The sequence below is a fragment of the Coptis chinensis genome, chromosome 6 (assembly GCF_015680905.1).
Source record: "Coptis chinensis isolate HL-2020 chromosome 6, ASM1568090v1, whole genome shotgun sequence".
Lineage (NCBI taxonomy): Eukaryota > Viridiplantae > Streptophyta > Magnoliopsida > Ranunculales > Ranunculaceae > Coptis > Coptis chinensis.
In genome coordinates this window covers 92,756,135-92,772,853 of record NC_141461.1, presented here as the reverse complement: position 1 = coordinate 92,772,853, position 16,719 = coordinate 92,756,135, and the positions used below count along the sequence as shown (strand labels likewise).

At 35.8% G+C, this 16,719-nt stretch overlaps 2 protein-coding genes, 1 long non-coding RNA gene, 1 other non-coding gene and 1 pseudogene across 5 annotated transcripts; 1 reads left to right on the top strand and 4 right to left on the bottom strand.

Annotated features, from left to right (window-relative positions):
* Nucleotides 1–830: 830 nt before the first annotated feature.
* On the bottom strand, nucleotides 831–4,774 carry LOC147495501 (mitochondrial-processing peptidase subunit alpha-like). Its single transcript, XM_086564152.1, has 11 exons — nucleotides 4,478–4,774; nucleotides 4,213–4,380; nucleotides 3,956–4,123; nucleotides 3,764–3,844; nucleotides 3,586–3,652; nucleotides 3,359–3,456; nucleotides 2,144–2,216; nucleotides 1,983–2,053; nucleotides 1,819–1,868; nucleotides 1,317–1,429; nucleotides 831–1,211 (listed from the first exon to the last, which is right to left on the bottom strand). Exons 2-11 carry the CDS (start codon nucleotides 4,321–4,323, stop codon nucleotides 1,159–1,161), a joined length of 885 nt encoding a protein of 294 aa, XP_086420278.1. The 5' UTR covers nucleotides 4,324–4,380; nucleotides 4,478–4,774; the 3' UTR covers nucleotides 831–1,158.
* Nucleotides 4,368–5,286, bottom strand: LOC147495500 (mitochondrial-processing peptidase subunit alpha-like). The gene is made up of 4 exons (XM_086568386.1): nucleotides 5,257–5,286; nucleotides 4,884–5,111; nucleotides 4,494–4,774; nucleotides 4,368–4,380 (listed from the first exon to the last, which is right to left on the bottom strand). Exons 1-4 carry the CDS (start codon nucleotides 5,284–5,286, stop codon nucleotides 4,368–4,370), a joined length of 552 nt encoding a protein of 183 aa, XP_086424512.1.
* A 3,873-nt stretch (nucleotides 5,287–9,159) lies between these two features.
* On the bottom strand, nucleotides 9,160–9,232 carry TRNAR-ACG (transfer RNA arginine (anticodon ACG)). The gene has a single exon. It is a non-coding gene; the product is annotated as a tRNA-Arg (tRNA).
* Nucleotides 9,233–10,854: 1,622 nt separating this feature from the next.
* LOC147495498 (nudix hydrolase 8-like) lies at nucleotides 10,855–13,863 on the top strand (annotated as a pseudogene). The gene is made up of 9 exons (XR_015199160.1): nucleotides 10,855–11,092; nucleotides 11,763–12,040; nucleotides 12,129–12,194; nucleotides 12,410–12,547; nucleotides 12,644–12,721; nucleotides 12,833–12,882; nucleotides 12,981–13,015; nucleotides 13,291–13,399; nucleotides 13,546–13,863. The product of XR_015199160.1 is annotated as a nudix hydrolase 8-like (transcript).
* Nucleotides 13,864–14,816: 953 nt separating this feature from the next.
* LOC147495497 (uncharacterized) lies at nucleotides 14,817–15,739 on the bottom strand. The gene is made up of 3 exons (XR_015200409.1): nucleotides 15,155–15,739; nucleotides 14,989–15,065; nucleotides 14,817–14,872 (listed from the first exon to the last, which is right to left on the bottom strand). It is a non-coding gene; the product is annotated as an uncharacterized LOC147495497 (long non-coding RNA).
* Nucleotides 15,740–16,719: the final 980 nt, after the last annotated feature.

The following is a 16,719-nucleotide window of genomic DNA, read 5'->3' as shown; positions in this document are numbered from 1 at the left end:
TATCGTTATTCAAATGCTAGGTAAGTGGGTAGATTCTTATAAAACTTTATTTGGATATTATTTAAATTTTAAGAATGCTATAATTTTGTCCAATGCTGTAATTTTGTCCATGTCTGGAGGAGATGACACATGTAATTAGCTAGAAGATAAGATCATTGAATTTGTGGCTCTAGGTATATGTATCTCACTAGAGTAGCTCAAGGTGAGCTAAGCTTTTGCCTCTGGGGGAGTTTAGTATGTACTAATCTCTGGTTTTTAAGATAGTGTTAAAGCTGTGCTGAGGTTATCTTACTGATGATCTATGGTTTTAGTGATCTTACTGATGATCTTTACGAGTCCGGTAGAGATCATGGTGCCATGGTGGTTAAGATTTTTGCTGAAGCAGTTACAAGGTATCATTATGTGGATACAGTACAAATGAGGGTTAAAACATTTACGCTTTTTAGATTGGAAATTCTTCAAGGAGTGATACAGAAAAAGGTGAGAAGGCTAACTAGCAAAAGAACAAAATTGAGAAGACAGTATGTTTTGTTCGCTCAAGTATTAACTTGCAATGGCAATTAAAAGATGGCTTACACTTGAGATTTGGTATCAGGAAGAATTTGGTTTGATAATCTTCCTGTTCCCATCTTTTAATTGCCATTCAAACCAAATCTCAAAGCTATCTTTCAAGTCACACAATCACGCCTGAAAAGAATTTCAGGTATCAAAATCTAAGATAGCTTTGAGATTTGGTTTGAATGGCAATTAAAAGATGGCTTACACTTGATACTGGAATAATTACCCTGTTGCAAAGTTAACAACCCTTATTGCAAGGAGAGCTTCAGCCGTTGGGAAGAAGGAAAATTTCAACAATCAATAAATTCCTAATAGGAGTTACACAGTGAACATGATCATAAAAATCCCACTAAAGGACCGACCCAGAAATGTGGGGGCATATTTTATGCAAATTGAAAGCCGAGTATGGAGTGCCAAAAGACACCTTACATGATCAGCAATTCTTACGAATTTCGATGTGCTCTTTCTATTATTTTCAAAATCTTCAGGTCATGGATAAATAAGGTATCTTGAAAATCAAGCTGGGGATCACAAAGGAAAATTGCAGGAAAAAGACCGCAAGTAAGTAGTCTTTGCCCAGCATGCAACACAATAACCACCTTATTTTGCAGGGAACATGCTGCTGACAGATTTGTAACTAGGAACATTTACAACTGTAAAAAGGAGCACAAACAAATGAATGGCTTAGAAATTTAAGCATATCAATAATCCTTTTAAACGCAAATAAAATTATCAAAATAGTGTCCTGAAAAACGTACCATCTCCCCACGATGCCATGGTGAGGGGAGAACACACAATCTTATGGGCAATGGAGGTTAAATCCTCCAGAGTAATGCTTTCAACTGCCCTTAGAAAGTGCTCCACAGGTTTCCTGCAAATTAAAGAAACTCATCCACAGTTAATCCTTCAAACGGGGAGACGAGGGGAGACTATAGCGTAAAGAAGGTAAAAACAGTAATAACCCCCAAGTCAAATGCACGTTGCGATGATTGTAATCAAAGTCTGCAGTCTATCCCTAAGACTTTGGAACCTTAACCAGAAGGTTCTGTGACTTGAGTCATTCAAGTGAAAAGTAAAAGACATGGGAGCTGATACTTGAAACAAAGAACACATGGTGATCAACCTTAAAGCAAGATTCATTAAGCAGGTTACACAAAAGTCTCTTTTCCTCAACTTGCTACAAAGTGCACTCTTAACCGATACAGTTAAATTGAATCCATGATGCTAGAAGCTATACAAAAGGTACCCAGAAGGACATACCTATCGTTATAAGTCAAAATTTGCCGTCCTATATCTTCTGAAACAACCATCTGCATAACCAACAACAACCAAAAAATAAGAATAATAATAATTTAGTGTGTTTGATGCGAACCAAGACTCACAGGTCACAGCCAAGACCAATTACAACATAAATGGTTACATACTCTTGATTCCAGGTTCATCAGAACTGCAGATTTTGTCGCTTCCTTTGCACGGTTTAGCTCTAGCTGTGTTACTGTAGGAAGACAGAATACAGACATTTAGTGGTTGTAATATGCATCTTAAACGAGAATTCCAGCAATATAGTAAAACGGCAGTAGCAAACCTTTCCCAGGAGTGGCAACCTCAAGAAGTTCGATAGCTGCCAAATCAACAGCTTTTGCCACATAATCAGAGCCCTAATGCAATAAAGATTAGTATCTTCATCTTACGATGACCATAAGCATTTGTCTGACTGAACTAATTGACTGGAAGATATTATTTACTCATATTTAAGGAAAACAATAACGATATACAATTTTGTGGTACACATTATTAACTTTCGTGTTGCAATATACTGGCTTTCTTTTTTATTGGTACATATAGTTTATTGAATATATCCAGCCTAGAGTGGAACGTTGAGACCTCCAACTGGTAAGGTCTAAAAGAACTGGGAAAACAATGAATAGAGATTAGTACAAGAAAATAGTAAAACACTTCCAATCTACAAATAAGATGCTCCATAGTATATATTCAGTGCCTCGACATACATCTATGAGCAAAAGAATAAACTGAGGTTGGGTAATCTAGCAACCTCTCATAACCTAAATTTGAGTATTTGACATGATAACCTATATTTTGAGTATTTGAAATAGCACAACTTCAACATTCTTAAGCTACTACAACTAAAGAAACAACCAGGAATCTCATCGAGTTTTAGCGACGTCATATCCTGACCCCAAAAATCTCACCATAGAGTGATACAGCAAAAGATATCCATTTTACCAATATATAAGAATAAATTATAATTTCATTATGAGAATCTTGAGGAACTTCATGATAACCAAATTTCTGTGCTATAATTTAACCTTTCTTCATTACACAGACATCCATTGCAAAAAACACATTCTAGTCATAATTAAGTATAAACAAATCTTACACAAGAGGAGGTCTAATATAAATATATAATAAATACTTAAATAGTAATCAATAAAAAAATGGCATAGTTACGTGTCCTCATCATATCATACTATATTGTATCATACAGCGATAAAATAATGTGACCATATTGGGTACAGATGCTGCTATATATTTTGGTGGAAGAAAGTAATCAGGGGCACACAGAGGCGAGAAAAAAGTACCAACAATATTAAACTGAAACTTCTTAGCAGAATACCATAATGTGCATAAGTTGCAAACAAAGTGCAAGTCTCGACATAGTGTTTAAAAATAATATTTTTTTCCATTGCAACTTTTCCTTTTCTACTCCAACTGGAATAGTGGCAGATTATTTGAAAAGATGTGTGGCCGTGTTAAAGGGACAATGAGACCACAAGATTACCGTGGTTGCATGAATCCCAAAAAGACCAGTGTTATTGTACATGTTGTTGAATGCGGAAAATGACTGAATTTCTTGATGCTGGTTGAGGATTCGAATATCTGTTCATATTAGCAATCAGTGAAAGAAACATCAGAATTTCAATGATATGAACGAAATTAAAGAAAAGATCGGTAATTAAGGGGAAAAAAAAAGTGTGATTGACACCTACACTACAGGATGAAACTTACATAGACGAGAGTACATCCCTTTACCAGGCCCACCAGCCGAGAAAGAGCCACCTCCTCCCATGAGCATCTGAAGGAATATTAACAGAGTATAAACGACAAGCAGAATAGCAAGAAATTTATAGAATGGGAACACATTCATAAGCAATGAAATTTCTGGAAAAAAAATTATATGCAGTACCTGAAGTACAGTCGATGTCATGGCATCCTTCTCTGAGTGCCAGCCACCAGGGACTTCAAAAGCCAGGGCAACATGCGTACTCTGCCATTAATAGGAAGACAAACTTTAAGAAGGAAGCAAATAAACTGAACGTGATCAATTCTGGTAAGTAGCATGAGAGACGTTCATAAGAAAATTAATATAAATACGTACCGGTGAATCAGACGGATAACGAAAATCACCTCCAACATATTCAGAAGCTGGCTCCTGTGGCCTAGGAACCGCAGGCATGTCGGACAGAAGAGGCTCTGCGAGAGCCAAAAACTCCTCATGGTCAACCCCTGAAGCCGCAAGTACAATGCGTGGAGCAGTATAGTTTTCCTATAATTTTCAAAGACAGTCAGTCTGAGTTTACATAGCAACTAAGGTATGACTTGTGCAAAAGTGAGCATAAAGCTTATTTGTCTCACTGCAACAACCTCCTCCAGGATAGAACCATTTAGTACGCCCAAGGCAGATTCTGGGGCCAAAAGTGGATTAGCCAATGCTCCAGAATAACCAGCAGAGTGAAGCGCCTCCATAAGCAAGCCCTGAGGGTTGTTCTTAATTTCTGCAATCTCCGCTTTCACCTTCTCGAGCTGCATCAGAATATGTAAATTACCAAGTCATAACAAAAAAACAAGTATTTCAAGTATTAAGAAGAAAGAGAATTCCCAAATGTAAGCTTTAAATTACCTGTTCATTAACTTACCAATCTAAGAAAACAGGGTTTCTAACACTATCAATAAGCACTTCTAACACCTGAGGTAAGTAAGTCTTCAAAGCATCATATGTGTACCCCATTTGTTCCCTAGAAGCAGATGCAGTAACATTTCCTCCAATAGCTTCAACCTCTCGCACAGTACGCAAATGACTCCTGTTTGCCGTACTCTTAAATGCCATTCTCTCCAATAAATGAGTAGCTCCAGATGTAATTGGTGTCTCATAAATAGAACCACAATTAACATACAAACCAATCGATGAAGCCGGATTCTGCCCAATCATCACACAAAACAAAACATTCATTCACCAGCACCATAACTACAAAAAGAACTATAAAAAATGCAAATATATATATATATATATATATATATATATATACCGTTGATGGTTCGGAAGCGATGGTAATGCCATTGGGCAACCTAGTAATCTGAGTTTTTCCAGGCTCGATAAAATCAGGTAACACGGGTGCAGTGGGTACACCTGGCATGGGATATTCCAATGGAGGTGGGGCCGTAGAACGTTCTCCAGTTAGCCAACTGAAGAAGCCCCCAGAACTAGCTGGCTTCAACGCAGCCGCTGAGGTGGCATACCTACAACCCGCTCGACCCTAAAAAAACATAACTTTTGCTGAAACTTATTGATTTGAGACATAAACAATGTAACTATGATACAACTTAGATCTAATAAAAATGTACACACGTTTAATGGTTTAATAATAAGATTAGTGACAGATTAAAAGGAAAGGAACGAACCTTGAGTCGTGAAGCTGCAGTTCTGTACATGATTGATGGATTATTGAATGATTGAGTGATCGAAATGAGAGTGAACCCTAGAAATGGCCCGGGTTTTATTAAGGTTTTTTAACAGTGTACGACCCAATCAGAACCGTTTGTTTGTAGTAGTAAGTAGATCTCTCTCGGCCGTCGATTAATTAGGACACTGCCTTTGGAGATTTGGGGATGCCTTTACAGCAAGTCCAATGGAGGGCTGTTATAATGGGCTGCTAAAAGCCATATAGCAAAATGTGATTTCAATGAGGCTCCTGTATTTGGCTTGTGTGATAAACTTGTGGCATTGTCTAGCAGTTGTCATAATAAATTTTGGGAGACAAACCGCACAGTTTCTACCATCTCTCAACATAAACTATGTCGTTTGTATCCATTTAGCACTTCAAAACAAAAGATAAAAATCCTAAAAATCTTATGTGATAAAGGTTTAGCAACTCTTTTTAGCAGCCCTCTATTGGACTTGCTCTTAGATTCCCAATGCAAAGGTACTTTTGTTACCTCCACATAGGCGTCACTTGGGATAAGTTGCCCTTATTTGGTGTAAGCTACCATAGAATTCATTTTTGCTGCAATTTTTGTAATGCCTAATTTGCTTCCGGCCCAATCAATAAATGTCACATGTACCACCAACAAAACAAAAACTAAAATAAAAACTGATATTGTTTTGTATTAATTTTCTCCTCATTTTGCCTTCTCCTTCCACCTCAACTGCGACCCACCAGTCCATCACCACCTCCTATTCTTCTTATTCTTCATCTCTCGTTATCTATGTTTATCAATCAATCAAATTATCAAGTTAAACAAAGCAACCTCATTTGCACCACGTACTCGGTCAAATTGTGAATAACTCATTTGAATTTTAGCAATAGTAAGCGAAGTTAGAGGTTTAGGGAATGGGTGGTTGGATTGATAATTGAAGAGAAAGAGAAAGAGGTAGAGGTAGAAGGAGGGGCAAAATAGGAAGAATAGTAGTTGATAACATAACACATTTTTGCATTAGTTTTTTGTTTTGTTTGTGTACATGTAGCATCTAATGATTAGGGCAAAAACAAACTTGCAACAAAAATGAGCCCGCTACCATGGGTTGTCCAATGCAAATAAAAATGACTACAAAAAACTTACGGAAAAATGTCAAAAACCCGCAAAATGCAAAATATCAACGATAATTAAACCAGTATCATTTGTTGTTGAATTTTCAAATAGGTCTCCTTGAACTACCATGCTACCTCATCCCTCATATTTACCATATTTAATTGTTGTCTCTTCAATTTTTTTTGGAAAACTTATTAATGAATAAAGATCAAGTTATTCAAGAACCCCTACTCATACCCAATGCAAATCCTCCTATCTCTCATCTAAATTAATTATTACTTGGGAGGGGTTCTAGAGACATATGTTATAAAAAAAAACCGTAAACAAACTCAAAATTGTTATGGCATTTTTGTGTTTTAGATTAGGTTGATTTTTTGTAAATAAGATCTCTTACCTATTCTAAACATTGTTAAAAATAATAAAAAATTTATAAACTTGCCAAATATAGTATCAAAAATCGTGAAAATAAACGTTCCACAATTAGCCAAATTTCTTAATTTGTCGACTATATTTTATGGGGTTAAACGTTTCGGATTTGAATAATTTATTTATTTATTTTTGTTTTTTTTTCCCGATAAACAAGAATAATTTTTTTGTGACAATGTATAAAGCAGTTGGAAGATCATATGTACAAACAAAAATTGACACATCTAAAACTAATTAGAAATGATGTAACAACCATGAATTTGTTTATGTGTTTTTGTAATATATGTCCCTAACCTCTCTTAATTCATTTTATTTTGAATTTCTTATCTTCATTTTTGATACTCACAACACGGCAGATACCAACACTTCCAAATCAATAGTTTTTAGGACTGGTTTATCAAATGTAGTTACAAGTTAAACTTTGGGTGCATCAAAGTAATCTTCATGTTGTATTATGTATGGAGTTCTCTAAGCCTTTATTAATCTGACCGACAATATATGATAGATATATGATTAAAGTATGAGCTTCACAAAAACATAAATAAATGAAATTACATTGTTAAGCTTTAAGGGTGATATGGTCAGACTCTTGTTAGTAAATTTGTGAATAATTCACATTTTAAACATTAATTTTTAAAATATAATTGAAATCGAATAAAATGGCAATAGTTTGGGTATGAAACGTTCTAAACGGGTAAAGTTCGGATTGGGCCTCTAAACGAGTAAAGTTCGGATTGGGAACAATTCGGCCCAAAAAATTGGATATTTTCAAAATAAAAATAAATATTTTTTTTTTAATAAATTTCCTATTTGTGAGGAGGAGATTTGTGGTTCAAAATAAATTTAAACTTATTTCATTGTTAAGATGTTTTATTTTAGTGAAAACACTTAATATAAGTGATTTTATATTGTTTTGATTGATATTTTGTGAGATAGAAGTGATTTATATATACGAATCTTTTACTGGATTTTTATTATAGAATATGAAATTATTCACGAACTATCGTATCGACGAATGTTTCTCATATTGCAAATGTTTGACTGAATTTTTCCCTAATTTTTTAAAATTGAAACCGAATTATACCCGATTAATTCACGTCCCAAATAAATTAGGTTACAAACTTACTAACTATGGGTCAAACATGATATTTTAACATTGGCAAAAGCAATAAAGCCCTTGACAATAGCCGGACCCAAAAAATTCTTGCCATTTTCTCATTCTAATAAAACACCTAAAGTAAATTCTTTCATTTTATAAAAAAAATCTTCAAGTTTCACTATAACAATATTATAATATGGAATAAGTGACATTTTTAGCTTTTTTCTAGAAACACTGGTAACATATTCACCAGCAGTTAATGAATCTCCCTCCGCACTTAAAAATGGTTATTTCAACCTAAATAAGATAGGTTGGATACAAAGTTTGTTTTCATCTTCTTCATGGTTTAAATTAAGGGTGAACTAGTATTACCCCCACTAGATTAGCCAATTAGGATTTCCCCACTAGATGAGAAATTATCCCCAATACACACAAAAAATAATATTAAATAATTTTATTTCGACCAATTGGGTTGACCGTGTTTTTTTTTTGTGTGTATTGGGGGGAGAGAGTGGGATTTAATCCTTAAATTAAACCTCTCATTCACATCTAGATAATCAAATAAAAGTCTTCATAAATCAGTATATATCCATCGCAAATAAACTTATTTCAACCAAGATCTCAATAAACCAATAAAAAAACTCTATTGCCCAAATTCCCATCAAAAGATGCAACATCTATATTTGGCACGAATCCACTATTTAACACTCCAAGGCAGACCTAAAACTTACACACAAACAACAACATAAAGAAATACAAAATTGAGAAAAGAACTATTTATTGCTAAAATAATTGCGTAGGAAGAAATGATATGATTTCCTCCTCTATACTAATAGTTTTTTTCTTTTTTCGATAAACTCTATACTTATAGGTTTGAGGATGTGGAAAATGCATCTAAAATTGTGGCACACGTTACACGCACAATATGCCTATGAAAATACCCGCTAACTGGACACTTTTGTTCTTCATATTCCTTAGATTATACTCACGGGAAAGCACTACTGCCAACTAGTTAATTAGTTGGTATTGGTTCCTGCTTTGCACCAACCACATCAACGAAAATGTGTATAATAATTGACTTTTTCAGACAAGTTCTGTATTGGCCTCTTCAGTTGGCATGTGTTTGTTCTGAAGAAAAAAAACTGGCTTCTGATGGCGTATGGGCTTGGGGATATGACATGAATTTGCCCTTCTTGAAGAGTAATGGGCCGAAAAAAGAGAAATGCGAATTGATTATGCGTTACGATTTACGACTCCACTGGGGATCGAACCCAGAATCTCTGGTTTCGTAGACCAGCGCCTTATCCATTGGGCCATGGAGTCCTTTTCATGTCAGTATTAGACGTAAACATTTATTCACCTCTTTTAGAAATTGCAAAATACACCGTAAATAAAGCATCCATCCACTGAACTACTGAAGCATATCAGCATATGGTCACATTCCCTTGTCATCTTGAAGGTGATGATTTGAATGTAAAATGAGTATATGTTCCTAAAAGTTTCTTCTAGCCTGAATGTGCCTTTAGTAAATGGCTCTAAATGGGTAATGCAGTAGAAGGGTAATTGCAGAGATAGTACCAAAACTGCCAGCCTTCGTATACATGAAGTGTGATGTTTAAGTTGTTGCTTCCACCGATAAGTGGAATTTCTTGTTGTATGCAGATAAAAGAAAAACAATAAGACAAGGACGAATAGCGTAATAACCAAAGCGGATTAGGGTCAGTTCCTAAGGAAAGATTTAAGCCCCTTTCTCCAATGGTGAGCGATTAATGCGTTTAAGTGGTCTCCCAAAACAGCTATGAGATAGAGTCCAAGTTTAGGCAGCAATTGGTAATCCACTACCCCACTAGACAATCAGCCCAAGCCCAAGCCCAACACGCCGCACACAAAAACCTTTGTACCCTAAAGGCACGCCCTTATGCTAGAGGATCACCTCATATACCTCACTTGCTAGTGGTGGTTCACCAATGTGGCACTAAACAACACACAAGTATTTTGAAATACTCATTAGAGATTCCAACATTTCTCACCATGGTACAGACTCACTTTTCGGGATGTTTTACCTAGTGATCGATTAAGTATTTATATTGCAATTTGGGCCTGTTTATGGAGTGGTCTAGTCTGTAGCGGGGACAGCTGACGATAAGATGTGTAGATCAAAAGTCATGTTAGAAACTATATATCTCACTGGAGTCTGGAGCAGAATATATATAAGCATTTTAAGAAACATCAGGTCGGAATATTATATCCACAAAGAAGGACTCGTCTTGGATAAGTGACACAAGATAAAATAATAGGGAGCTTGATAATGAACGTATCAGGAGACTCGTATTAAGAATCATAAAAGTGCCTCAAAGCAAACTTCACTCCTGATCAGCCTCAACTTGGGAATAGGAATTATGCCGAGCTGAGGCATATTATTTAAAAGACATTCTTGGATTCCCACCCTCAATCATGTATAACGCTACTGTGAATTAACAAACGCATCACTGCCCCTTGATCTTTTGATTTTGTCAGAACGAGCCTGCTGTCTAAAATAATCTAGTTCCTTTTGCAATAAAATGCCCGACTGCGCAGCTGATCATCTATCGATCTTCTATGGCCTCATCTAATAACTGGAACCCAAAAGGACATGCCTAAGTAAGTAACAAAGTAAGCCACATAAATAATGGTGGATGCGAATCATTTAAATCTAAACAATGAAGTGTAGAGAACATTCTCATCCATTAGCATTAAGAAAGGAATATGTTATTGTTATTGCTGACACTGTGACACACGATTGATGCTGACTTACGTACTGCTACAAAAAAATATTTTACGTGAACCAGACGTGAGACGTAGACTATAGTTGTCAGTTTTATGTGGATAATGTAGATTAAAGGGATTGCCCCACTAACACTAATTGAACTGAATTTGCATCTTGTATCCTACTTGTCCTCCAACATGATTCCATATCTATGCTTCTCACCAATTGCAGACCCGTATGCGTCTCATTCCGATAGTTATATATCGAGTAGTAATGCTCAATCCCATTTCAGTTTATGGTGACCATACTAACAATCAATATGACGATGAGTACTGTGAATGAAGGGTCACTATTTCCAGGTCCGTACAGCGTCCGCTGGTCATCATATCCTATCCCTTATTCGACCAGGACACTAAATCTCAGTGTTCCGAAGAGGGGTGAGTTCTCCATGAGATCTGCGTGTTCTAACTTTCTGACTATAGAGTTTACTTTAAACAGTGTTATTTTGTTGGCGGAATTATATTATGTGTCAATTACGTAGAGGTGGTTACTAAGAGCAGACATTAGTAACCAAGTCCTTTGAAACCGTTACATTGAACTTTTGAGCAGGTATTGACAGACACTTTTGTAATGGTAAACAATCTGTACCATAAGTACATTCATTTTCAAATTGAATTTGAGCTACATTGAGGATTGCAATGGCTAATTCCTTATAGGTTCTTATACACAAATTGTTATGGATCTTAGGCACTTTGCGCACGACACATTGACCAATTTGACAGTTTATGCATGTCTATACCTGAAAAGGTAGCCTGAGTGGTGTGGAAGTTGAGTTCTACCTAACGTTTAAGATCACATGGTCAAGTATTATTAGTCAGCCTCTCTCTGTATCTATTGCCAATTTACTTCGCAGGGTGATTGGTGTAGAGAACCATTTCAACTTTCAAGGGCTGGTTTAATACTAAAGGAGTGCTCCATATGGTTGACCATGGCCAAAATGTTTATAGAATACAGGCAGCCTAGTTTTGTTCAATTTTTTGTATTAACTACAACACCGGGAATCATTCTCCGGTTGAACTCAAGAGTTCATATATGTTTTTTTTTCAGGTGTTCTAGGTAAACAACTTCTGTCAGCAATCTCAGTTGGTAGACAGAACTCGTCCTTCAATAACTCAAAGTCATTGTTTCAAGATCGACAGCTTTGCAAGGGAGGAAAAGCTTTAGTTGTCTCTCCTAATATCTCATCACCACACACAAAACTCGAACTTCTTGATGCTTATGATGATGAATATGAGGGCGTTATCATCGATCCAGTGTGCTTGCCGTCAAGTGCCAATGCATTTGCATCCCTACTTCAGGCTTCACTGTTTGAGTGGAGGCTAAAAGTTAGTTAAACATTCACTATGAAAACAATTTTTATTAGAAAAATATGGTTAAATAGAAATTACGTGTTCTGTTTGATGTGTACTGCAGGGAAAGAAGGGAGTGTGGCTCAGGATACTAACTGAACAAGCTGATCTTGTTCCAATTGCAATTAAGGTAATTTGGTTTTTAAATTGCCTTCTTTTTTAGTACTTGGAGATTGGAAGAATATATGACAGTCACAAAATACATATCTAAGAGTTTAAGAACAGCAACACAAACATGTAACAGAAGATCATATTGTAGACAGTATATATACAGATAAACTTTTCATGTGCTTTAATCAGTATGTTGAGGTATCCATTAAGTAATTTGTTTTCCATATTCTTTAGGAAGGTTTCAGTTACCACCATGCAGAACCTGGATATGTTATGCTGACATACTGGATCCCTGACGAGCCCTGCCTGCTCCCGGATAGTCCTTCACATCACATTGGTGTCGGGGCGTTTGTTATTAATGAAAACAGAGAGGTATGACCTTTAATCGCGTGAATTAAAGACATGAGATCCATTTACTCTACAAAAGATAGTCCTGTAATGCATTCGTTCTTGCAATGTATTGTGTAGGTCCTAGTTGTTAAAGAAAAGCAGTGTCCCTGTCACTGTGCCGGCTTATGGAAATTACCAACGGGTTATATTAATAAGGTGTTGATCTTTTACTGAGAACTCCAACAATATTAGCATCTATGAACTTGCTGATAAAAATATATTAGTTCAGATAGTTAAAGTTGATTCTACCATTTTATTCCCTCTCAGTCTGAAGAACTTTTCTCGGTGCTGTAAGAGAAGTGAAAGAAGAAACTGGTGTAAGATGAAATTCATATCTCATTTTTTCCTTACATTAATTAGAAAGGTGTCGGCCATTTTAATCATTTTGAATGATTGTTTTCTTCTTATTTTACAGATTGACACGGCCTTCCTAGAAGTAATTGCGTTCAGGTAACAGCATTGTCTCCGTAACTAGTCAGCCTTGGAACATATAGTGTTACTTCTATCCAATTAGCCAAACAAACATGTCAATGAAAATTTTCCCTGCAAGTCATAAGACAATAAGGGTATCTAGCATAGCATGTATGCACAGTGTGCAATCAAACAACTAATCATGTATTCATGGCATTTACCGGCCTATATTGGAAAAAAAAATGACCATGGATCTACATAGTATATATTCTCAAATTTTGAAAACTACTCAAATATGGATCTGCTGTTCTTAGGCACGCACATCGTATGGCCTTTGAAAAATCCGATCTGTTATTTCTGTGCATGCTTAAGCCCTCGTCTTCTGACATTAAGATTGACGAGAAGGAGATTCAAGCAGCAAAGGTAAGCCTTGTGGCTCAAGAATTTTATACACCTTATATATATGTTTAGCAGATCAATCAGATGTAGTTGATTTCTCACCGCTGCAGAAAGATATTTGATAATGAGCCATTCTCTGTTGTTCTTGTTTCCATCTCTTTTGCCTTCAGTGGATGCCTTTGAAAGAATTTGTCACCCAACCGTTCTTTCAAGAAGACCATATGTTGAAGAGGGTAATTGACATTTCTGTAGCAACATACGAAAACCATTACCATGGATTTCATGCTAATCAACTGATCTCGAAACTTGATGGACAACTTTCTCGTCTATACTACAATGATTGGATCAAATTTTAAGGCAGCAGTTCCTCTCTAGTCAACTAAAATCAAAGCCGTTACAGAAGCCTAAAATGTTTCTTAATGAATTTCAATGTAATTCTGCTTTACAGAATCTCAGTCAATTCAAGGAATGCATAATCATATCCTTCCTGTGTGGTTTGCTTATAGTGTAAAGTAGAACAAAAGGCTCAAATGCTTTGACTCCAGGCTTTGCCCACATTACTTAGAAAGGAGTTCAATTCTAAGGATACCAGTGCAACCACACCATTGTCTATACATCCCTATAGGGGTGACTTCGGATCGGATCGGATCGGATTAACCTCTTTCGGAATTTTTCCGAATTTTTTTCGGAACCTAATATACTAGCCAAATCCGATCCAATTTTTTTTCGGATTCAAAATATATTTCCAATTTCAAAACTTTCAGAAATTTCAGAATAACTCGGAAATTTCAGAATACTTGATAAATTTTCGAATCATTGTTGTTATGACAGACGTGGTGGGTGTGATGGTGCTATTCGTTTTTGGGACATATAATAAAGTCTTCAAAGAGTCACTGCAGCTCTCAATCCAGAAACAACAAAATGATGTATACTCAAAGTGGGCACTCAGCAAATAGTTACAAAATATCCAAACTTACCCCAGAAAAGGAATCAAGAACACTTTTTTGAAGACAAATTCGATCTAGAAGCCCAACTATAGAAAAAACACAATGGGGCATATAGTATAAATGGTTGTGTATAATTCATAATAAGAGAAAAAACACAAAGGGGCATATAGTATAAAGGGTCCTGTGTAGAATTCATAATAAGAGACCCCCTAGTCTTGAGCTACACCTAAAGTTGAAGTTAACCATTCAGAGAAAAAACCCATTCAGAAATGCTAGCCTTTACATAACTTCAAAATACCAAAAGCAATATCAAAATCCACCTGAACAATTTTGGATCAGTTTAATATCTACTATGGCAGTATGATATTGTACAAAAATTTAAAACCTATTAAGCCAATGCAACGGCCAAGAAACCATCACAAAATTACAATGTTTCATTAGCCAATATATGATACTCCAATTCATTTACTCTTCCTATTTATCAAGCATTGCAGGTGCAGCACCAATGACCTCCATAGCTATTACTCCTATTAGTGTAGCACCTGAAGTCCTGAACACACAATTTGTTTAAGAATCTACAAACCAAACAAATCTGGATGTTGAACTTAAAATAAAAAACTATACAAAGTAAATATAGAGATTAAAGAAACGAGTTATAAAACTTACAATTAGGATTACTGCCCTTCCAAAATATAATCAAGTAGTTGATCCAATTGACAAAGATCCCAATTCATGCAAAACAACTATAATGACAAAGCAAAACACATAATAAGTTTTAGTAAACAATAATATAACAAGAACAAAAACTAAAATCAGGTTGAGCACAATATACCTTCCTCAATTTGTTCAAGTGCAGTAAGATTTTCTTCAACCTCAATTGATGACAATGAGGTTCTTAGCCAATCTTGAGCACACACCAAACTTTCCACAACTTTTGGAGTCAAAAAGCTTCGAAATGGATCTAGAATTCGGCCGGCAGTGCTAAAAACACATTCGGAAGCAACCGATGTTATAGGAATGGTTAAAATATCACGTGCCAACATAGCAAGTGCATGATAAGTTGGAACCATCTATTTCCACCAAACTAATACATTAAAAACATTTTCATCCCCTTCTACAACACTATCATCCAAGAACTTATCCAAATCATTTAAACCTACATTAGCATCCTTCTTCTTCAAATTGCCCTTAAACACGTCTTTAGACAAGAGACGCTTATTCACCTTCCCAATCAGATTACTCCCCTCATCATTTAAAATGCTAGATGATTCAATTTCTTCATTGGAAACATATTCTAGTTTATAATGGTTATAAAAACGAGCCATCAAAGCTTTTAACTCATCACGGAATGTCTCCACCAATTTCTTCCTTGCATCATCATCATCATGACCAATTCTTACTAAATAAGTGTCATACCAAAACTCCACATTGCATTTTATACCGTGGATCCAAAACTATTGCAACAATCAAAATCTGATTTAAAGTTTCAAACTTGCAATACTTATCAAACTTTAAATTCATTTTCCTAGGCATATCACAAAAAAACACATCATCACTAGCTAAATGATCCATGATCAGATCTTTAACTTGTGTTAACTCATCAAAATACGTGTTAGAAATAATATATTTGGAACCGGAAATACATTTCGTTAGATCATAAAATTCTTCTAAGAAGGCATGCAAAGCCTTTAGTTTCATCCAATCAATATCCCCCATTACACCCTGCTTATTTACATTACAATCAAACCTATAATTTGGATCACACTCATCAAACTTATCGAAGACCTTCTCAAAATCCATTATGCATTTATCATTAAATAGGTTGAATTCCATCTTGTTTTGACATCTAAACACAATGACTTCTTAGAAGTAACCATCTCCTCCACACAACACTGTTTAAACACTTGCAAGTGTGAAGGGCTACTCCTCACATACTTGACACTTCGACGAAGGCGTATGATTGTATCTTGAACCTCCGCAATTCCATCACCAACAACAAGATTAATAACATGCGCAAAACATCTCACACCTAAAGAACTCACCACCAAACAAAGAACCCATTTCTCTGCTCAATCTTCTTTTCAAGTCCTCAACACATGAATCATTATTTTTGCATTATCAAGTGTGATGGTCATTAAATTTTTTATACCCCACTCTAATAGACACCCATCTATAGCCTTGGCAATGGCTTCACCAGTGTGTGGGTGTGGAAGCACTCGGAAATTGATAATCCTTTTGTGAAGCTTCCACTCCTTGTCGATAAAGTGAGCGGTTAAGACCATATACCCCAGATTTTGGATTGAAGTCCACAAATCATTTGTGATGCATACCCTAGAAGGCACCAACTTCATACACTCTTTCAACTTAATTCCTTCTTCATAAAACAACTTTTAAGCA

Excerpts from the sequence above, each read along its gene's own strand:
- LOC147495501 (XM_086564152.1), bottom strand. The coding sequence starts at position 4,323 with ATGGAGGCGCTTCACTCTGCTGGTTATTCTGGAGCATTGGCTAATCCA. Across the intron at positions 4,124-4,212 it reads TCCTGGAGGAGGTTGTTGCA|GAAAACTATACTGCTCCACG; the intron begins GTGAGACAAATA and ends TGAAAATTATAG. Across the intron at positions 3,457-3,585 it reads AGGGATGTACTCTCGTCTAT|ATATTCGAATCCTCAACCAG; the intron begins GTAAGTTTCATC and ends TAATATGAACAG.
- LOC147495500 (XM_086568386.1), bottom strand. The coding sequence starts at position 5,286 with ATGTACAGAACTGCAGCTTCACGACTCAAG. Across the intron at positions 5,112-5,256 it reads CTGCAGCTTCACGACTCAAG|GGTCGAGCGGGTTGTAGGTA; the intron begins GTTCGTTCCTTT and ends ATGTTTTTTTAG. Across the intron at positions 4,775-4,883 it reads TCGCTTCCGAACCATCAACG|AATCCGGCTTCATCGATTGG; the intron begins GTATATATATAT and ends ATGATTGGGCAG.